General features: G+C 47.4%; 1 protein-coding gene across 6 annotated transcripts; it reads left to right on the plus strand.

The window, feature by feature from the left end:
* The first annotated feature begins 714 nt into the window (after positions 1-714).
* Positions 715-22,054, plus strand: LOC111840890 (ankyrin repeat and IBR domain-containing protein 1-like). 6 transcript variants are annotated; one of them, XM_023806209.2, is made up of 21 exons: positions 716-830; positions 3,992-4,280; positions 7,531-7,831; positions 8,175-8,351; positions 8,548-8,665; positions 8,775-8,980; positions 10,467-10,555; positions 10,707-10,851; positions 12,299-12,459; positions 12,790-12,878; positions 13,503-13,633; positions 14,861-14,995; positions 15,599-15,685; positions 15,768-15,834; positions 15,995-16,140; positions 16,495-16,673; positions 16,833-16,884; positions 16,997-17,074; positions 19,224-19,335; positions 19,590-19,627; positions 19,722-22,054. In XM_023806209.2, exons 2-21 carry the CDS (start codon positions 4,093-4,095, stop codon positions 20,403-20,405), a joined length of 3,183 nt encoding a protein of 1,060 aa, XP_023661977.1. In that variant the 5' UTR covers positions 716-830; positions 3,992-4,092; the 3' UTR covers positions 20,406-22,054. The 6 variants fall into 6 exon arrangements, with proteins under 6 accessions (XP_023661983.1, XP_023661977.1, XP_023661980.1 ...); XM_023806212.2 differs by having other exon boundaries at positions 16,997-17,071; XM_023806214.2 differs by having other exon boundaries at positions 15,998-16,140.
* The last annotated feature ends 365 nt before the right edge of the window (positions 22,055-22,419 follow it).

Below are 22,419 nucleotides of genomic sequence, written 5' to 3' on the forward strand. Positions count from 1 at the left end.
AAAAGTTTACATTTATTTTATTTAGAAAACGAAAATATTTGTGGATAAATATGTAAATCTCCAGTGATCTTCCATTATTAGGTTGGAGCATGAATTATTTTTATGCAAATAGGGGAATATGGTTAAAAGCATAACATTATGAAAAGGTAAAAACTCAGCAAGCGCAAAAACCGTGCAAAGAGCGACATGCCATCCAGAGTACCCCATGCCGCGAGCCAGGTTAGCATAATTATCATTATAAGGTCAATAATAATACGGGACAAGCATCCCATTCACGGGGTACTGTACGATGGTGCCATGTGCTACCATGAACTTCGCAATAGCACAGGAGACTGAGATAGATGGATGCAGTGCCAGTCAATCAATTACAGAACATAGGCGGCCGCCCAGGGCGCCAGTTTTAGTAAACCGAAACGGGAATAGAAGTTTGCACGGGGGGCGGGGGGTCAGCTTGCCTCGATGCGCTTCCACCGTCACTGCATGGATGGACGAATGTATGGATGAATACTAATGAGGTAGAGAAAATCTGGTTCACAGATCGGCCCAAGTATTGCAGTTAATAAGCAAATAAACACTGAAGCTATCAAATTAAATTAAAAACGTACTGATTCTTCTTCATCCAAATAAAATCCCTGCTGCCCATGATCACGTTGCAACTCCGCGTCCGTAGCGTCTGAATGGAGAAGCGTGAGTATTTCCGGGTCGGAGCCGGTGATGTAGCGGCCGCTGGGGAACCGAGAGAGAAACAGAGGAGACGGAGCCAAAGGGAAGGGGAGCCGGCGGCGGAGGATCGGAACCAGCTCCCTGCCTCGGAGGAAAAGGGTGCATTTGTAAGTTGCACGGCAATCTGTGTATTTTCTTTAGCGTTACAACGCAGATCTTTGCAGTTTTAGTAGAAGGCTCCTTGGCTGATTAAACCAGTGTATCTGCTGGCTCTGGCTGCCTTCACTCACCGGGGGTGTGCGTCGTGTGTCTCCGGTGTCCGGCGCTGCAGCTGGATGGTCTGTACTGAAGCTTTTCTTCACATATCAGCTGATATTATTATTCTTATTCTTCTTCTTCTTCTTATTATATCGCGTGATGCTGAAGCCGTTGACATGATGACCCTCTCACGCCTAGCGTCATGTTGCAGTTACACTCATGCCGTGCATTGCTGATTTTATGTCTTGCCTCTTTATCCATGGTGGTAACGTAAGGTGTTGCCGGACTACGGCTGATAGCTACTAGTTACGAGAGACCTGGTCGCCTAACAAAGAGCCGAGGAGTTTCATGGGGCGACGCGATCATGTGCAGGAGTCGCACCTCGCATGGTTGACCAAACTTTGCGTGACACCGACTTGAATGTGTTGCATCGTAACTAAAGCAAACGGGGGGGCGATTTGTGCTGTTGCATTTTCGGCAGAGGTCAGTTACTGCGGTGCCACGCGGGGTTACGTCCATCTACTTGTATGTTATAAGCAGGTCTTTTGCAGGTTTGCAGGTTCAACACGAATGAAAGTATTTATGGGAAGTTTCGCTGTTAAAGTGAGAACCAAAGAAAAGCTGAACGCCAGCCTTTATAAAGTAAAAAACGAGCATAATTTTAGTTCCCTTTCGCTCTTGTTTCTGTATTTATGAACTTCACCCATTAAGGATATATTTTAATTGTTTTAATTTATTTTTGTCCCTGTTATGTAAAAATGACCAAAATCTATATATACCAATATATATATATATATATACCAATATATATATACCTATATATATATATATATATATATATATAGGCCTATATACACATAACTACGTTTGAAAGCACGGTAAGCTATTTCTGTCCTGATTGTAATCTTTCAGAGCACTTGCTGGAAATTTCAGCCGGCAAAATCAGGAAATCAGTGCTGGGTGCTGCCTGTGGGCCGTGACTGTGCACTCCGGCCGTGACTAATCACCCTGCTGGGGCATTTACGGTCTGGGAGCCCACAGGGGTAGATGGTTACCTGGGCGAGAAGCAGCCAGCTTCACCCAGTGGCACCTGAGATCTTTATGCTGCCCAGAATCTCATTTCTCATTTCAAGTATCAGAAAAATTCTGCTGCCCTGTCCACTTTGGATCCGGGAGTGTATGAAGTGGATTAGCTGGTGAAGCCAGTGTGATTGTGAAATTGCTAAAGCTTACAACATTTATTTTGAGGCTAAGAGGAAGACCTACCTCTGCTGCTAATGACTGCTGTTTGATGACTGTCATTCCTATTTGGTCAGTAGACGTCCCAGCATCACCTGACAGGGCTCATAAATGTGTTGGGTGCGTTTTCTCTAACCTGGACATCAGGGACTGTCTCCTACGGCATTCCTCTGGCAGCGCTGTGGGTCACAGGGTTGCTATGGTGACCGGCCAAAACGCGGGGTCACTATGGTGTAAGCTTTCCATGGGTTATGGCCTCGCTGTAATTTCCCAGCAGCCCTCACCAATTAAGCATCGTTACTGGAAAGTCAAATTGGGTTTTGGTCTGACGGAGCCAAATCTCAGGGCTCTGGGGTTGGATTTCAGCAGAAGGTAGAAGGCGTCTTGGAAAATGGGGGGGTGGGGGGTGGGGCAAGCGCGTCTTTGGCTTTCCGGGTTGAGTTTGGGATGATGAGGCACGTAGGCAGCTGTGAAGCTTCGCCGCCTGTAGGTGCAGCTTTCTGAGACCCTCAGGAGCGCAACATCACGTTCTAGAAGGTCGTGGTGAGGGGATGGACGTCTATGGCAGCAGAAGCTCCGGAAGCACAATCATCAGGCCTCATCTGACAAACTTTTTTTTTGACCTAATTTTCATACATTTCAGGGGCAACTGGACTAACTAGTATTTTGGCCTGCTGTGATAGCAAGATTTCAATGGGATTTCTCACATGCATGTGAGCAAGACAAAGAAACATTGTGGTGTAAACAGCAGACTGGATTATGATGGGTTATTGTGAGGGGATAACTCACCGATTGTACGGAAGAGGCCAGAGAGCCAAGCTGGCCATTGTCCCTGTTTCTGTGTGACATTCAGCTGGAACTGTCACATTTTGAAAGACAGTTTGCAAAGTATCCCGTGATTCTAAACTGCTCGCTGTCCCATTTGTTAATGTAAATGCCAATTTTGTTTACAAACAGAATCTGATTTTGTGTTTGATCAGCTCGCCATAGTGGACTGTAATTATTATATCTGTGTATATTTGCTTTTAAAATAATGATTATACCTTTGCTGTAGATGTAATGCTCCATTTTAAAGCTCCTTTTTGTTCATTGCTTGTCTGATGGCATGATTAACGTCTAATGCTGTAGAGTTATTACTGCCTCATACTCTTAAATCACTTCGGGGAATCGGCCTGAAACTGCTTGGCTGCTTTTTGGAATGCGCCATTGATCCTGCTGTAACCCGCCCTCCCTGATTCCCGTGTTATATTGGTACAGGCCAGCCACTGCTGCATGCGTTCCTTTCAGTGGCCTGCCTGAGGTTCCTTCTGTTAGCCCCGCCCCTCTGTGATTGTCACCCGACCGGTTGGTCCCGTCCCTGAGCTGCTCAGGCAAACAAACGTTAAGGGCAGATCAGTTTTAACGTGCTGGAATACGCTGACTCAGCAGCGGGCTCTGCATCAGAACCGGCGCGGGCGACCCCGGTATGATCCATGTGCAGGAGGGGGGTGCCATGGTGAATTCCAGTGGTTCACCAGCCCTTCCGTGATTCCAGCAGGAGTCAGGAGGAACCTGGCCTTCTTTTTTCCTGGATGCCGAAGTTGGCCGGATTCTGGTGTTGGCACTTGGAACCGATCTGTTCCGTGTGTCACTCTGAAGTGTAGCTTGTAATCTCTGTGATCTAGTGTATTTATTTATCCAGTGATTGACTGGCTGTAAATCTCAGAGTATCCTCAACAGTATCAGGTTCCTGTAGGATGTTTATTACTCTGTGGCTACTTACTTTTCCAGTGAAACCGAATGTGGAATTGTCCTCCAGATGTTCATTCTTGCCTTGTTGCTCCGCTCCCAGCTCTTCCTGGTGAGGATCCTGGCGTGATGCGGCTCGTCCGACTCGCCGAAGACGCCCCGGTGCTTTGGGGGCGGCCTCATCGCCCCGCCTGACGCTGACCCATGGGGAACACGGGCGCCAAGTTCCGCAAGGCTCTCATCAGCGGAGACGAGGACCTGGCCTCCCAGATCTACGAGGGCAACCCGCAGTTCAGGGAGTCCCTGGACCCCAACGCCTCCTACGGGGAGCCGTACCAGCACAACACACCGCTGCACTACGCCTCCAGACACGCCATGGTCCGGCTGCTCAGGTCCGGTCCGACAGGCCAGCATGTCGCCCCCGGTTATGGGTCATTTTGTCACTCTGATTCGCTTCTGGCGACAGGCTCACGCTCACTCAGTTTTTGGTGTGATGGTTGTGTTTTCTTTTGCTGTTTTTTAGGGTGAAATCAGGTGATCTCAGGTGATCTGTTACTCACCATTAATTGAGTGTCTGAGGTCTGCAGTGGTCCAGTGTGCGATCACAGACCTCTCGCGGAGGCCATAGACTCTGAGGTCCCCGACCATTTCATTTAAAAAGCCTGTTGAGTCTGTAGATGACCACAGGGATCAGCTTCAGCCGGCCACGTCGGTTTGAGCTTCACTGCAACTTCCACAGATGGACGTTAGTCAGAACGCAGTGTCGGCAGTGATTTGCTGCCACAGTTTTTGTTCTGAAAGCTGCCGTTGCCCTATTAGTGTGAGGAGGATGGATCTGTGCACTGGTATGCTGTTCTCGAGCTGAACCGTAGAGTGAATGTTCAGCTCGGGTGGAACACCCTTTACTGGGCTTGGAAGCATTCTTCATTCATGTCTGAGATTATTTAATCATCTTAGGTTAATAGCGATAACAATATTAAGATAATATCTTCTCCGTTTATAAACATAGGAAGTGTTTGGTGTTTGAATGTTTTTTTTATAATAATAATTACTTAATCCATGATGGCTCTTAAAATCTGTTAAAGAATTGATTGTGCTCAGGGAACAATGCCTTGATTGTGGCCGTTAGCAGATTGCTGAATATTAATCTGTGCCGTGATCCTGTATTTGACCACACAGCATGTCCAGCATGCTGCCACCATTATAAATCACGTGTGTAGGAATGGGTAAGCACGTACAAGTTGAGTGAAATTTGCATTCAAAACACAGATGAAGACAAAATGCAAATGAGGAGAATATGTGCCAGTGGTCTATAAATGTGCCTTCGCAGTGTGCAGTGTAGGGCCGGGCAATTTGGCAAAAAAATACGATCACAATAGTTTTTTCCATATTGATCAATATTGATATTTATCACAATATTTAATTTGAGAATGCTGCCAGTTTGAAGAGTATCTCGATATTGTCCGCAGAAACCAGAGTGTTCAGTAGTAAATTTTAGAATATTATTAACAAAAATATAACAACACTTTACTGAGAACTTGTGGGGAAATTCTCTCTCCTACCCCATCTTGCTGTCCATGACAGAGATGCATATGTAGGTGAGAGCAAGCTTGGCAGGGAAGGGCAGCCGCCTGCAGAGGTGCACATGGAGCTGGGGATTAGAGGCCCACAGAAATGGCTATTTTGCCAAAGCGGGGCTCAAACCAGCTCCCTTCTCATCACAGACACAGAGGTTTAGCCCCCTTAATCATATGCTTCCCCATAATGTAAACACGATGTAGAAATTTTGTTTTACAAGAAGAAATCAGCAAAAAGTACGAAATGTAAACACTGTGGTTTGGAATAACACAACACAAACATTTAACTATGCAAACCGCCTGCTTCCGCTTTGCCTGGAGGCTCATGCTGGTACGGCATCTGTAAACATCTGCTTTGAAGATACCGCTTCTCGTCGATGGGATGAACGGTGAGGCTCGCATGTGTCTGCGGCATGCAGCTGGACCGTATGTCCGTGGTAGTGGCTTAACCGCGTAGCCGAATTTCCAGCTTTCCACGGGACTCTGCGTAAAGGTGAGGTACCGCAGACTGAGAAAAGTATTTTCTGCCAGCGAGTTCCTACCCGCAGCCCAGCTTAAATCTTTAAAGCTTTAATCAATTTTCTGAACCCGTGTTTCTCCCCTGTACTCAGAGGCATTATGTCTTTTGTTGTAAAGTATGTAACATACTGCGTCAAGTATGTTACATACTTGATGTAGTCTTACATTTTTTTTTTAACAACTAACTGATATTTTGAGGATAATGTACGTTTACCTTCAACGTCGCTTTCACCCTTGCCGGTTCCACTCACATTTTTCCCCCAGAGCTTCCTTTATTCCTTGAGACTTCAACGATGCTGTGCAGTAGGAATTGTCAGTGTACTTTGTTCTTTGCAGTTCCTTGGCTTACTTGTCATACTTGTGTTCTTGGCAAGAGCGGTTTTGCTACCTAGCCTCCCAAGAACGATTCTGGGTTGCAGCTGAATCATGGGGTCGTTCTTGCTGTTGAGGATGCAACCAATGCGTCGTTGAAATTTGGGGATGGCCAAGAACGACATCTGGGGATCTTTACTGTCCTCCGTACTCCTGATCTTCAGTATTGAAACGGTACTTCGACAGTGGAAGATGACATCAAATGGATACACGATGACACGAGAACAGCAAAGCATGCATATTGAGACACATCCACAGGCTATTTATTTCTCACATTTATTTCTGCTGTGTGATCTATCTATACTGAATACTGAGTAAAAATGTCAAAACTTACCATTTTCCCATTTTGAGATCGTTTTATTTCCCAGCCCCATTACAGCGTCTGTGGTGCTAAACCATAAATTTAAAATGCTCTCTACCATGATCGTGTGTTGTTGGTTGGGTTGGGGGGGGGGATCAAGCCCTGAACGATGATTGGATGCTTAGCTAAAAGGAAGTATGGGTCTGTGTAGCCGTTCATCCTGCCACGTGGTGCGTTAGGCTGCCCTGCCTGTCATGTTGATGTAGACAATTGGACTTTGATGAACCCAGAACCCAACGCCCCAAACCGTGAGCAGAGACTGCACGCCATGAGAGGGAGAGAGAGAGACAGAACCCGTATTTATAAAAAGCTGGCAAATTCATGTTGTCCCTTATTTGTGAGAGAACAATTGCTTTTTTATCAAAACAATGTGTCTTAATGGAGTGGGTCGCTGAAATGCTGTGTTGCCATAGTGACCTGCCCTGTTTGACATGGACTCACCATTTGCACTCTGAGTGTTATTTTATGCTTGCAGGAAACTGACTAAAAATTTGGTTTATTCAGTGATTGTGTGACATTGCAGAAGTCACTGGTATAAAGTTCAAACTGAAATCCCAGTTGGTTTGGTTAGGGATTAGTTACTGGATTTTCCTGAAAGGTCGTAGGAGCCTGTCAGCCTTTCGACCTTATTAACATCTAGCGACACATTGTGTGGGTCCTGTCCAAACGTGTCAAAGCCGGGGAAGCATGATGGTTTCCCTGTCACCGTTGACAACCGTGTGGTTGGCGCTGATTCTGAGGACCACCACTCCTGGTCCATGCCATCCTCACTCCTGTGCTGCGCACCCACCCCCCCCCCCCCCCCATCTCCAGGTGCTTTCTCTTGAACAAAGACGGCAACCCCAACAAGCGCAACGTGCGCGACGAGGTGGCCCTGCACCTGCTCTGCATGGGGCCGCGCATCCTGCTTCCAGAGGGGGTGCTGTCGCCCCGCGTTGCCCAACCCCTAGAGGATGAGCGGCGGCGGCTGGACTGCATCCGGGTCGTTCTGCAATGGACCGGCGCCCGGCTGGACCATGGCGAGTATGAACGCGCTGACATCAACGCCGCTGACGACAAGAGGAACACATGTCTGCACTACGCGGCTGCCTCAGGGATGGGGGCATGTGTGGAGGTGGGTCATCCCTGAACCCCTGAAGGTCCTGTCCCATAAACCCCATCCCCTAATTTAGAGCCTCTGACCCGGCTGGGGGAATTCCCCCACCAACCTGCCTCATTGAGCAGCCATTTTAATGATGTCATATTCATAAAGATTTATTTCTGGTCATACTAGGGGGAAGTTGGGTTTCAGAATCCGTAGTTGGATTGACTGCTAGTTACTTGCTGGTTTAGTCTGATGGGAGGTTGGTTAACTGAGGTGATTGATAGACCATTACCCGTCCTCCCATCCACCTGTGAGTTGTTTGCAGTCCCCCCCCGTATCCAGACCTAATCCAGGGGTCTTCCCCCCCCTGCAGCTGCTGGTGAAAAGCGGTGCAGACCTCTTTGCCGAAAACGAGGACAGGGAGACCCCTTGTGATGCTGCAGAGGCGCGGGGCCATCGCCGGCTGGCACTCAGCCTCGAGTCGCTCATGGTTTTCTCTGGGGACCCCGAGGGTGTTGAGGATGAATATGCGGACCTGGACCGTGGGGAGGTGGGGCTCGCCGTCGCCGTGCCTAACGCTGGTTCGAGAGATCCGTGTGACAGTGCAGGTTTATGTAGACCAGCCTGTAAGGTTAGGGATCAGAGTCTCTAAGATGATGCTGCTGCTCTCGCTGTTCGCCCCTTGGAGGCGTAATGGCAACACAAATGGCTTACCCTCCTCCTCCTCCTCCTCCTCCTCCATGCAGCTCTATGAGGGTCTGGGACCACAGGACCTGCGCCGCTTAAAGGATGTGCTCATTGTGGAGACAGCTGACATGCTGCAAGTTCCTCTCTTCCCCGCCGAGGCCTTACTGCGGGCTCATGGTACGAATCCCCCCCTCCCCACTAACCTTCATCTGCTCTGTAACCCCACATGTCCAGATATTCCCTTCTGAGATGGGAGTAAAATGATGACTTGGGTACCCCCTCTCAGACTGGGACAGGGAGAAGCTGCTGGAAGCTTGGATGTCCGGCGCAGAGAGCTGTTGCCGTCGCTCCGGGGTGCAGATGCCTGCTCCGCCCCCACGTGGCTACAATGCCTGGGACACCTTGCCCTCACCCAGGAACCCCCGCACTGCCCCATCCTCAGCAACATCACCCGACGACCTCAGCCCCCCGGGAACAGAGGAGTCGACCTCAGTGAGTCGGGCCTGACCGTCTCGTCGCTGACCCACAAATGGTTCGAAACTGAACGTGCCCTTTTTGTGAAGCAGGAATCTAAATCAAATTCAGCAAATGTGCTTTTTAAATCAGTTTTGGCAGATAGTTAAGCAGAACGAGGGAACTCGAAGTGTGCCTGTTTCACTGTGGTCATCATTGTTTGGGGCGCTGAAAGCTTCTCCTTGTTCTGCACGTAACGTCAAGTAGCCTGGTGAACAATCGCATCCTCGCAGATCACTGTCCGTATTATTGGGGAACAGCGGCCACTTTTGTGCAGACTGCTGTGTACAGTTCATATTGCCCCCCGCAGTGCGTTTCTGCAGCTGACGGAGCAGCAGCGCCCTGCTCCTGTTATCCCGCGTAGCTTCACGTCTGACCCCTCCGGCAAGGACCTCGGTCAGGCTGCTTCTGGAGGCCTCTTCCTGAGGCCCTCAGCTTGGGTGTCCTTAAGGCTCCTTAATGACTCCCTTTCTGTCATGTTGGCAGTATAGAGGAGGCCCTTCTGTGATGTTCCCTGATGTTCTCCTCAGTGTTCTTTGCGTGCTGAACCTGTTTCCACCAACAGTGCTGGTGCCAGTTCTGGGCTGCTTTCAACTTGGTGCTTTTTGAGAACCTTCCTGTAATTCCACCGGTTTCAAAAAGAGAAACGTTACATAGGCAGAAGTGAGAGTAAAGTAAAGGTTCATTTTGACACTTTTTATGGATTTATTTTGATCTGTTTTGAATTTTTAAGTTTTTATAAGCTTTTGAACCAAAAAAAAAAACCGGATAGTTTGGATGAGGGAGCCCTTCCCACTTTCACTGTCGTTATGGTAGGAAATTCAGCTTTTCTGTGGTGCCATGCTGGACCAGTTTTTTTTTTTTTTTTTTGCTCAGGGCCAGTTTTTTGTGGTGGAAATGCACGTAACCAGTTCCAGATTGGGAATAAGCCCGGCACCGGTTCTGGCACATCTCTGGTGGAAATGAGCTATCAGTAGCCTGACTGTGCTTTACCTTCATACATCATTATAGGTCTGCCATATTGCTGAAGGCTTCTTTCTGCAGTTAATTGGCACGCTCGTTAATTACTGTGCCTGGAATTAGGTGGGGCCATGCCTCGCTCCTGAGTTCAGCTTATGCACCTTCTGCTGTATGCTCTTGTACTTTAATGATGGGGAAATGAAGTGGCTGTACAGCGTATTTTAGGTGTTTTTAAAAGTTTGTGTATAGTAGCGCACTACACTTTTATGATTTCACATCCATGCCTACCTCTTTCAGCCACTGGAGGGCGCTATGCCACATTTGCCTCTCACTCTTTCAATACTCTGTTTGCTTGGTTACGTCATTTGTCCTCCAGGGAATGAAATGCTTCCATAAATCTCAGTGACCGCATTTGTTTGCTTCTGCCGAGGCTTTGATGGCTTCTGAAAGCTCTGTGACATGCGTGTCTGCTTCTGTTCCTGAATCTCCCATTTCCCCCTTGCAGTGCGGCATTTGCATGTGCACCATTTCAGAGTTTGAGGAACCCGTGGACATGCCGTGTGGACACGAGTTCTGCAGAGCATGCTGGGAAGGGTAATGTGTCCATGTTGATTGATTTTCATTTTTTTTTCTTCTTTGTGGTCGTGTGCTTTGTGACCGACGCCTCTCTGTAGCAGTTTGTGCCTGAGCTCACAGCACACTCGCCCAGTGCCCAGTCATCGAGTTTTTTGTATTTGTCCTTCAGGTTTTTGAACCTGAAGATCCAAGAAGGTGTCGCTCACGGCATCCGCTGCCCAGCACACGACTGCTTCCAGTTGGTTCCCGTGGAGATCATCGAGAGCGTGGTCTCCAGGGAGATGGACAGGCGTTACCTCCAGTTTGATATAAAGGTAGATGTTTGTTGGGGAGGCCGGTGAAAATGACACAGCAGCTCTTTGTCAGGAGATCTGATGATTCAGTGTTTGCATTAACAATATTTCTATCAACACTCAGTACATTTACATGCACAGCTAAGTCAAGCTATGATTATAGCTCAACTCTGCCATTTAATCGGGCAACTGTCCTTGTCCCAGTATACATGCACGGGAGGGGAATCGATTTATTGACCAAAGTATGTCTGACTCAACTACAATAGCTGGCGATATGGCTTATTAGTATTGGGCTTTTTCTGGTTGACCTATTACATCAGACATAAAAAAATAATAAAAATTTATAATGATGGATGTGTGGATAAAGGAAGTGACACAAGCTTTAATTGCGATCTGGTGGGAAGAACAGATATAAGATCAGGATAGCATAACAAGAAATAAAATTTTTATTATTAGTAATACTAATATACTATACGGTATTGGAATTTTTTCAAATATTGCAATGTGATTTTTGTTCTCATAACTATTGGGGTAAGTTCAACATAAATTTCCCATGAACTAATCTAGGAGTGACTGAAACGGCAAGGATGAAAATGGAAAAACACACGCGGCGCTCATGCAAAAGTAACGGAAGTAAACTTTAAACAGATTTTTATACATATATTAGATAATCTTGAAAAGGACTAATCATTAAAATTGAAAAACTTGCTAAGTCTATTTTTCCTATGACAGAGTAAAAATGTTTTAGTGAGGCTTAAACTCCCTTCACTATAATGTCCAAACCAAATTGAAGGTAAGAAAAAGCCTGATCTTAATCTAGCTGACTAGCGATGTAAGAAATGGATGTGCATAAGATGCAATGTTGGTATTAATATTGCATGTCATCTAATCCTAATACAGCCATCTTTAGAATTCAGTACAAAGTACCCCACCTCGATGTCATTTGGTGCCAGTACCAGTTTTTACACCAGTGGAAAACCAACACCTTGAAGTACTGTATTTTTGGTACCTTCTTGAAGTACTGTGGTGCATATGCGCGGTTACCTACGCCAGGTTCAGACCGATTGAATGAATACATGCAGGAGTAAAGACTCCCGTTATCTGCGAGTCTGAGTCCGACTTCGAGAAATTCGATTCAGTACAATTTCAGTCGGACTAACATGTTTGCATGTACTTCTTCAAAAGTCTGATTTTAGTCAGACTGACACAATAATTCAATTTTCTTAGTGTGCATGTAAATGTACTGACTGTGTTTTGTGAGTGGGGGGGGAGGGGGTGTTGAGCTGGATAATCTCCCCAGCAATGTTAGCCCTGCCTGGGGGTTTGTTACAACAGCTCCTCTGCTGTTGGCCTCAATGTAAAATAGTTTCTTCTCACTCATTTAATAAAGTAAACGACAGCAGTATGTTTAGTTCCTCCTGTGTGGGTGTCTTGGTTTAACTCATTTTGCACCCCCCCTTTTCCCCAGGCGTTTGTGGAGAACAACCCGCTGATCCGCTGGTGTCCCCGGGCGGGCTGTGAGCGGGCGGTGCGGCTGTCCCACCGCGGCCCCGACTCCGCCTCCTCCGAGCCCCCGCCCCCGCAGCAGGCCCCCGCCGTCGATTGTGGACGAGGCCACCTGTTCTGCTGGTCAGCACGCCGCTCCTGAGCCGTGCTCAAGCATGTCCGCCCCCCCCGTAGCAGGCCGGGGAGGGGGGTCTGTGTGCTGCATAGTGACCCCAGAGGCAGTCTCTATATAGACGTCACCATGTCTGTTTTAGTTCACTTGTGTTGACCCCCCCCCTGCACTACATGCTGATAGGAATTTGCTTGTTTGTTTCTTTATGGAGAGCATTCAGACCTCCTCCTCCTCTCTGGTGATGGGATCGTTCTCAGGGTGTCACTGGTTTGGGGTTTACCAGCAAAAGTTGTGTGTGTGTGTGTGTGTATCAGCAGTACACTGTGTGTTCCTCTCTGCAGGGAGTGTTTCGGAGAGGCCCACGAGCCCTGCGACTGCCAGACCTGGACCAAGTGGCTCCAGAAAGTGACTGAGATGAAGCCAGAGGAGTGTAAGTATCTTCCTGACTGTATGTACCTGGTTTATAGAGTGTGTGTGTGTGTGTGTGCGCTTGCCTGCCTGCCTGTGTGTATGTCTCTGTTTTCTGGGTGTTTTTCTCCGACCCGATACTGAGATGTTTTTTTTTTTTTTTTCCCTTCTGAAGCAAATATGAATCATGCTGTGATATACACACCCATGGACAATCCACTGCTTGCGTCCTCATGCATATGACGATGCACTGACTTGCTTGCTCACTTCGGGAGGGAAATTCCTTAAAACAGTGTTTCCCAGTCCCGGTCATTGCTCCCTGCCCGACAGCCCACATTTTTGCTTCCTACCGGCAGCAAAAACATGGACTGTCTGCAGGTCCCCGAGGAGCGGATTGGGAAACTCTGCCATAAAAGGGTGTGCTGCAGTTCTAGCATGAATGTTCTGTACCCTATCTGGTTGTAAGATGCAGCTCGTGTGTCTGTAAATATGCTGCGTGCCCTGATGTATCTTCCACTTGAATAGCGTCCCCTGCAGCCTCTGCTGTGTCAGGTGCTTAAACGTGTCCTGTGAGAGCGCCCCCCCTCGGTAACCTGTTCCTGGGTTCCCGAGGCCAGTGCTTCTGACTCTCTCTCCCTTGTTGAAGTGGCTGGCGTGACTGAGGCCTGTGAGGACGCCGCCAACTGCCTGTGGCTACTTACCAACTCCAAGCCCTGCCCCAACTGCAAGTCACCCATCCAGAAGAATGAGGGCTGCAACCACATGCAGTGCGCCAAGGTATGGAGGAGCTGCTCCACCCCACTCCTGCCATGGGAGGGCACTTCCTGGTACAGCCGGATCCACTGGAATCCTTAGCCCTGGCAGGAATCATGTTTCTGGTATAAGTCCTTGGTGGATGTTAGGGCAGTTGGCCGGATAGCAAATGCGGGAGGCGTGAGGATTGGGATCATGATCCGTGGCCGCGATCGTCACCATGACAGTAAGATACTCAATCATCAGATAATTCGGTTCACACCGAGCATCCTTCCCGCTCTTGGCTGGGTTATTACCTTGTCACATGCCAAAGTGCACATCACTATATTGTTTGTTCAGGAGATTCCTGGAATTTCATTGCTGTTAAAATGTTTATTGCAGACTTGTGCAATCTGCATCTTGTTGTGGATGTAATATTAATGTGATATGGAAGTGCACGTTTCCTTTTTGATTGATGCTTTTATTGACCCTAATGTAACATCAGGTGATGCAGATGTTTCAATTTCCCTGAAACAAGGGCCTGATAGATGGGCTTCATTTCGTTAATGAAGACCTAGTCATGCATCAGTGAGACGACCACAGGACTCATTATGCCCAGATCACTTTGGAGTGCAAATGCAACCTGTTGAAAATTAAAATGTCCTTTTAAAAGTCATTTCTGCTGCCTGAAGAATCATCTCTCGCTCTTGGGGGGGGGGGGGGGGGGAATGAGTGGTGTTTCTAACACGAGGGTACTTGTGAACATCCGCAGCCATCAAAGAAGCATAACTTTATATATGCATCACTTTAAAACTTCAAAGGGCCATCCACTCTTAAGAACTGAGGAAGAACACTAAACTAATTCATTTGATGCACTAAATAGTCCGTCCATCCATCCATCCATCCACCCACCCACCCACCCGCTTTTCCTAGACAGGGTCATGGGGTGCAAGAGAGAGTGCTTTTGGACTGTCGTACCCTTGTGGATGCAGGTCCATCTTTAGCCAGCTCAGAACTGCAGTTCTCCAGGGCGCTATTGGTAGATGGATAGTGGTCCATAACTTGCTGGCTGCCGTACCATAGCCTTCCTGGACCAGAGCTGTAGAGCAGTGCAGTACAGGGTGGGCCTGACCTCGCATTGGGGGCCGGCGGGCGGTGGCCTTTCCCGGTCCCCCGTTTGACATACAGACCTCGTCTCGCTATTCCACTCCGACGGGGATCGATTCGTAGCGAGTCCCTAACATCAGACGCGGTGCTTTGTATCTCTCCTAGTGCAAGTATGACTTCTGCTGGATCTGTCTGGAGGAATGGAAAAAGCACAGCTCATCGACGGGAGGATACTACCGCTGCACGCGCTACGAGGTCATCCAGCAGCTAGAGGAGCAGTCCAAGGAGCTCACAGCTGAGGTCAGGGGGCCCGCCACTGCTGCCATGGTTACCGGAAAGAACAACGTGCAAGTGATATAGACTCCTGGAAATGTGCCCACAGAATGTGTGTGACTGATGGTTCTCCTGAGTGCTGCCTGGGCGTGGTGATCCAGCCAGCCTCGGAGACATCACAGGCTTCACAAAACAGGGCGACTTCCTTTAAATATAAACCAACACATTGCTGACTAAATAATAGCCCATTGTTGGACACACAAAGGAACACATCCAATCCAATCATTGTTTGGGAGATGCTTTCGTTTGATGAGAAATTGGACAACTTGCATGTTACTTGAATGTGTGTACACTGAAAATTGAAAAAGGAATAACTGAAGCGTAAACAGTCAGGACCCCCCCCCCCCCCGGGTAGTTGACCTACAACCCCTGGTGCTTCCACAGCTAGCTAGTGTCCCGGTGCTGTAGCTTGATCAGGGACCTTCATCAGCCCACTCAGGCATTGATTTTCCTGCTTTTTGTCTCATTTGTTTGTATTTTAGCTCTGCTCCTTGCTGTCCTATGTTTGTTTGTTGTTTTATAAGTAGAACGAGACAAATGTCGGAAAGCTCAGGCTGTCTGTCCCTACAGGTGGAGAGGAAGCACAAGAGCTATCAGGAGCTGGACCGCTTCATGCACTACTACACGCGCTACAAGAATCACGAGCACAGTTACGAGGTGAGCCAGCGCCCCCTGGCTGCCGGTGCCGGCTTGCATGCCTGCCGTCTAACGAGCTTTGCATCTCCCGCTTTCCATGCAGCTGGAGCGCCGCCTGCTGAAGAGCGCCAAGGAGAAGATGGAGCAGCTGAGCCGTGCCTACGCCGGAGGTTAGGAGAGACATACCAATTTGCGGTGCCTGATGGTTAGGAACCAGCAGAGCCTGCTTCTAGACCCTGTTAGATGTAAAGTATTTATACAGTAGCAGGGGAGGTCAGGGAAATGTCTGTGTTCCCCATGCTTACGTATCGCATTCTGTTCTCTGTCCAGCAGAGGGCGACACTCCGGACACCACGTTCATCGAGCTTGCCGTGCGCGAGCTGCTGAAGGCGCGACGGGTCCTGAAGTGCTCTTACCCCTATGGCTTCTTCCTAGAGCCAAAAAGCACAAAGAAGGAAATCTTTGAGCTGATGCAGGTATTAATATACCTAAAGTGACTCCCTTGTCATGGTTGTTAAAAAGGTTAACCAGATGCTGTTTAGCTACCTGAAGTTTAGCATTGTTACAGTGTGCAGGGGTCATGCTGGGACTCATAGCTCGATTCCCACCTCAGCTACATATAATGTGGAGCTTGCACGCTCTTCCCATGTAGGTTTACTTTAATTCCTGTTGTCCGTGATTTTGGTGGACTTGAGTATCCCCAGAGCCTATCCCAGCATGAATTCAGCCAGCATCCTTCTAGGGTATACCACCATGCTTTCCTGCAAGATTACAAAGCCTCATACCCCCAGATATAAGTACCTTCTGTCTGTGTGCCTGTTACACTCCAGACCGACCTCGAGATCGTAACCGAGGACCTCGCCCAGAAGGTGAACAGGCCCTACCTGCGCACCCCACGCCACAGGATCATTCGTGCCGCCTGCCTGGTGCAGCAGAAGAGGCAGGAGTTCCTGGCCTCTGTGGCGCGTGGCGTGGCCCCCAGCGACTCCCCTGTAACCTCGCGACGCAGGTCGGTGTTCCGCTACTCTGTGTGTCACCTGCGAGTTCGAGCCCTGTATGATCCCATGTGATATCTGCTCGGCATACAGGAGCAGAGTCCTCTTCCCGTTTCAGGGTCTGGCTGCTCTGAACAGTAATGGTAACCAGTATGGTATCTTCCCACCCCCAGCTTCACCGGTGCCGAGTGGGACTGGGAGTCTCTGGGATTGGTGTCACCCCAGGTGAGGCATCGGCCCGCAGACAGATCAGTCTCAGGTTACTGTTCTGCCCCCTTCATCACATTCCAGCTTTGTTTCTTTGATTCTCTCCTTTAATTTGTGCCCTGATTTAAAGACCCCGAGGAGTCAGTCAGACCTCGGAGTGAGTGTCCAAAGAGGCAGAGGTCCGAATGCACGCAGCCAGCGGCAGGTAGTGAGTAAATTTCACTTATCTGGGGCTGGGAGCTGGATTCGGCCTGCCGCCCTGGGGGCCCGCAAGGATTCAGTGTTTCCCATGCTAATGATGTTGATGATGTTGTTATTGTTGGTTTACTCAATTACTTTTGTGACCTTTCTAGATTAAATATCCTTTTTCTGTGAAAAGAAATTGTGGGTTTTTTTTTGGAGGTGATTCTGGGAGGAAGTAGATTACGAATCCTCCTCAGTCTCATCACTGCTTTAAGTACAGCAGACTATGCCATCCTCATAAATTGTCTGAAGGATGAGGTTGGTATAAGGGATGCTGCTCTAAATCGGTTAATCTCCTAACTTAACAATAGTTCCTTTTTTGTAAAATTTTACAACTTCTCACCCTTAGCTCGTTTCACGTGCGGGGTCCCACAGGGGTCTATTCTAGGCCCTATTCGTTTCTCCTTTTTACATGCTTCTACTTGATATAATACTCTGGTCCCACTGCTATGCAGATGACATGCACTTCCCTCAAATCAAATTTTCAGCCATAGCTACAAAGCCTAGTCAGTTGCCTTGAGGATATTAAATGCTGGATGGCCCAAACTTTTCTCTACCTCAAAGAAACCAAATCAGAACTTGTTGTTTTTTGCCCACCTGCTTCCCATTACATAGATCTCCATTAACCTAGGTCAGTTATCTCCCTTCATAAAGCCATTTGCTAAAAATCCTGGAGTAATTCTTGATTCTGCTCTCAATAGGCTATTGATCAATGCAGTTGTCAAATCTAGTTTCTTCCAGCTCACATCCATTAAAAAAATTAAACCAATTCTTTCTTCAAGTGACTTGGAAATAGTCATCCATGCCTGTATCTCCTCAAGGCTTGATTTTTGCAGCTCCCTGTACACCAGAATCGACTGGTCATCCCTGGCCGCCTTTCACTTGCCCAGAACGCTGCAGTGAGGCTTCTCACAGTCTCCAAAAAGAGGATCACGTAACCTTTATCCTGGCCTCTCATCACTGGCTTCCAGTCCACCTTAGGACTGACTTTAAAATCCCCCTGTTTGTCTGCATACCTTTGAATGGCTTAAACCCCTCATACATCGCAGACCTCATATGTCCCCTACACAACCTCCAGGCCCCTCAGGTCATCAGAAATGGGTTTTCTGCTGATCCCTCGCGCCACGCGAAAACAAACTTGGTCGCAGCCCTCAAACTGTGGAGTCGTCGTGGCCGTGAGATCCATCCCGTCTTAAGACATTTCTGCTCCCTGGCTTTTAAATCCTATTAGCAGTTTGACGTGTCTGTCAGTACTTTTTGTTTTCTGTGTTTGTGATGATTTTCTCTTCTCTTATATGCCTTTTCCAATGTTTTATTTATTTATTATATTTTTTCTTTTTGGTGATCCTGTACGGTGGCACAAAGCAGGATGTTCTGCTTAGCCGGTTAACATGTTGAGTTTAAGGTACTCCAGTTTAAATGGACTTTATCTTTGTTCACTTACATTACATCCAGACATTAAGTCCAACAAATTACCCAGCTACGCAAGAAATCCAGTTTCCTGATACAGGCCCCAGCACTTTGGTCAACAAATGTTGTCTTTAAATGTGCTTTGTAAATAAATTTGACTTGGACGACGGAGGATGGTTGTATTTTTCAATAGGGAAGGTAAAAATGATACCCGAGCCCTCTTAAATCCAGCTTGTAACATGCTCTGCTATTTAAGTTCTGCTCATTAAGCATTTTTGATAAAATGTCCCGGTCCCTCCATGTCTTTTGATTCCTTTCCCACAACATCACAATTTGGGTATTTTTAGAACCGATCTATGTGCAAAACAAACCACTGTGTAGCAATCAATGTCCTCTCCCAGCAGGAGGCAAACGCCAGCGAATGTGGCCCTGTGTTTAATTTTATGGGCAAGTGACCTTTCAGAATTTCCCTCCCAGTAAAGAACGGCACATTTTCATAGGCCCCCTGTTGGTGGTATATTGATGTGATTTAAATGTTCTCTTTTTTTTTTTTTTTTCCTTGCCTTTTCTGAGCTGTGGTGCTAACAGCAGGAGTGGCTCTTGGGGGCCCCCTTGTGGTTCTCTTGCAGTATCACCTTGTTAACCCTCATGAACTCCCAGGCTCTGTGACTCATGAACGGCCGCGGGCTCTGTGCTGTCCACAGGGGTTTGCCGAGATGCAGCAGCGGCGGAGATCCAGATTCCGTAGGCATGCTGACGCGGCCGGCCTACGTGGCGAAGCCCCCAGCCCCGCTGAGCTGATGGACAGCCCGTCGGGTATGACAGGATCTGAAGGCCTAATTCGTAGTGCTGGTTTATGTGCATGAGGTTTGAGGCGGTAATATGTCAGATCATGATGCCTCATTGAACCCAGAAAAGCAGTTAAGTTAGTTACCTGCTAATATGTTATCTGACTAAACAAAATGATGGTTTGGTTTGGAATCTTGAGCTCCTCCTTTTGGACCCTGTTTCTCACATGAGCTCATTCTGTCCCGGGACCCGGAGGGTCCGGTCTGTCTCATCCCACACAGATCCCAGGAGTGCAAGCCGTCGCCATGGCACCCGGGGGGTGAGTCTAGCTACCCCGCGAAGGCTTGGTGCCACTCCGCTCCTTCCGGCCGCAGACGCGCTAAGAGACGGCAACGTCGCCCTTTTCCCTCCAGGCCCTAAGCTCCCTGGATGAGGATGACCCCAACATGCTGCTGGCTATCCAGCTTTCACTGCAGGAGTCTGGGCTCCCCTTGTCTGGCGAGTCCCAGGAGTCCATCAGTGGCCAGGCCTCTCTGGCAGCGATCGACCCCTCCTTAGCCTCTAGGCTTGACCCTGTGGCCCATGGTGTGGAGACGCCGTGTGCTGTCATCAGCAGCTCTGGACTTCAGGAATGGGGCAAAGGAGCGACGAGGCCGGCCAGCGTCACTAGCCGCTATGCTAACCCAGAGTGTGCAAGTGATCAAAACCCTTCTTGGAGGACCAGTGCCTTGTCCACCTCCACTGGAAGCAAACCTACCAGTGTAAATGCTGACGTCATCACCAACCCGCTGGGAAATGGTGCCGACCGCCAAAGTGACGAGCTGGGCCTCACCCACTCCCCGAAGGTAGGTGATGTAGCTGAGCCTCAGCGTGTGCCAACACTGCCCCCAGAGGACGAGCAGGGGTCAGCAAGGCCCACACTGCTTGAATCGGTGGGTATGGATGCTAACGCCATGTTGCTCGTGCCACCAGAAGATAGGAGCGTCCGCAGTAGCACTGATTCTGGTCACACCGATGCCTCTGGGTGTGACTCAGGTTCCAGCCTCCAACCGAACAGCGCCAAATTTGGCTTGGAGGAGCAAGTGCACTTGGTCTAAAAACCATTTGTTTTACTATATCCAGGTTGAATAGCAAAGTCTAAGCAAAAAAAAAATTTCTTTACGATGGCACAGTGTCTGTCGCAATCCTAGTAATTTTATAAATAAAAGGAATATTACTGTACAATAAGATCAGGTCAGAGTACTGTATGCAATTTTTATGCACCCGGAGACTGCAGTTATAGAAAATACAGATAATCGGAGCATTTAACATCCAAACTGACTATTTGGGAGATAGTCGTAAAGATTTTGTGTGGGGTGTCGGGGGGGGGGCTTGTCAGTATTGAAATTATTGCTCTGAATTGAGCAGTGCCTTGCTGGGGGTGGGAAGAGGGTGTGTCTATCCACCCGGGGGTTGGCATGGCAACACCTGCAGCCTGGGAAATGGACAGCTGCCCGGTGCAGAATCCAAACAATGTGGTGCCTAAGAGGCATTGAAGAGCATATTTACCTGGAAGGTGTTTAAAGCAGCATTCAGGGACAGCTGCTGAGATTCAGACCCAACCTACGGTTACTGCTGGCAATCAGGCAGGCCTGTGTGTCTGTCCCACAGATATTCCTCAAAGAATATATGTGATTATAGCATCATCTATTATGCCAAAAATAATTCTGCAGTTTTCTTTTCCGAGATTTGTGTCAGTCCCATGTACCATTGAAATGATTCAAAAACATGAAGAGTATTCAGATGAAAGGTGTGGCTAGCTGTCTGACTTTTGGGTCTTATCACAGGGTTTTTATGTCTACTGTAGCCAGGCCATGTTCATGAGCTGGGGAATATTGAAAGCTGAGGACAAACTACTGCTGTAAAAGTAGCTTTTTAATTTATTTCCTAACACTACTGACAACTGTTAAAATTATGAGCCATTTCGGGTTTTATTTTTGGAAATCTGGCAGAGATAAAGACAGATGGTGCACTGGAGAAAAGTATCTGGATTGCTGAGTAGCTTTTCTGATTCCTGCCTTTATATATGTTGCTACAGGAAGACTTGATTCTGAAAGTCTGATTTGTACAGCTCCTTGCTGGTCTCACATTCTGCTGCAGTGAATTCTGGTCCATTTCTGACTGACTTGGCCATTCCTAATAATCCAAATTATTTCCCAACAGATGCAAATTTTTAAGAGAATATTTATGCAAGCAATGCAGTTAAGAAGTTTACATAATTTTACCAAATTGCCCACAAATGCAAGTTGAGAGGGTTCTAAAAGACTTGAAAACTGGAGCAAAATTACCGGCACTGTGCGCTCATTCATTCTTGATATGGTATTATAATTATTTTGTAAGGGTGGGTCACACAGCACGACCTTGATTTGCCTGTTGTGTATTTAACTTGTGTTGTGGGGGTGTGTGCACATGACCATTAAGTGCAATCAGAGAAATGTTATTTCTTAATCAGTGTAATTGTGATGTATTGCCATTGGTAATGGATAATTATACATTTATGGCTTTAGGATTGCTAAGGAAATGGTTCTCAATGTTTTTTTTTCTATACAATTCTTGTGTGCCTTTATTTAACCTTAATTCATTTTTCTTAAATACTTTGAATTAAAGTAACACCTGATGTTGCAGTAAATTTAGTTCGTTTATGGAACTAAGTGTCCAAAAGATTTTGTTTTTAGATTTTTAATGCATGTTTTATAAGTTGTTTTTTTTAGATTTTTTTCCCCATAATGTTTTCCACAATGTTCTGTGTTTACCTTTCATTTAGTATATGTTTATTGCATCCAATTCATTGTGTCAAAGATTAACGTAACTTTTGATTTCAGTTCAAAATATAATGTTATTTATAGTGGTTTGATGCACAGGAGGTTTTTCTGCTGGTTGGTTACTGTGTACTTGACGGGTTTCTAGGGTATTCAAATCCTGATCACAATGATGTCACGTTACATGAAACCTCTTGTGGGGGACAGAGATCCCAACTATGTTCATTTTTACTGCCGTGAGCGGGGCCAAAAATGTCACTTCAGATCAAGCCAATTATAAAACTTTTTTCCCCATTTGAATAAAATTTAAAAA

The sequence above is a fragment of the Paramormyrops kingsleyae genome, chromosome 9, assembly GCF_048594095.1.
Source record: "Paramormyrops kingsleyae isolate MSU_618 chromosome 9, PKINGS_0.4, whole genome shotgun sequence".
Taxonomy (NCBI): Eukaryota; Metazoa; Chordata; class Actinopteri; order Osteoglossiformes; family Mormyridae; genus Paramormyrops; species Paramormyrops kingsleyae.

Excerpts from the sequence above, each read along its gene's own strand:
- LOC111840890 (XM_023806209.2), top strand. The coding sequence starts at position 4,093 with ATGGGGAACACGGGCGCCAAGTTCCGCAAGGCTCTCATCAGCGGAGAC. Across the intron at positions 10,556-10,706 it reads TGCAGAGCATGCTGGGAAGG|GTTTTTGAACCTGAAGATCC; the intron begins GTAATGTGTCCA and ends TTTGTCCTTCAG. Across the intron at positions 10,852-12,298 it reads ACCTCCAGTTTGATATAAAG|GCGTTTGTGGAGAACAACCC; the intron begins GTAGATGTTTGT and ends CCTTTTCCCCAG.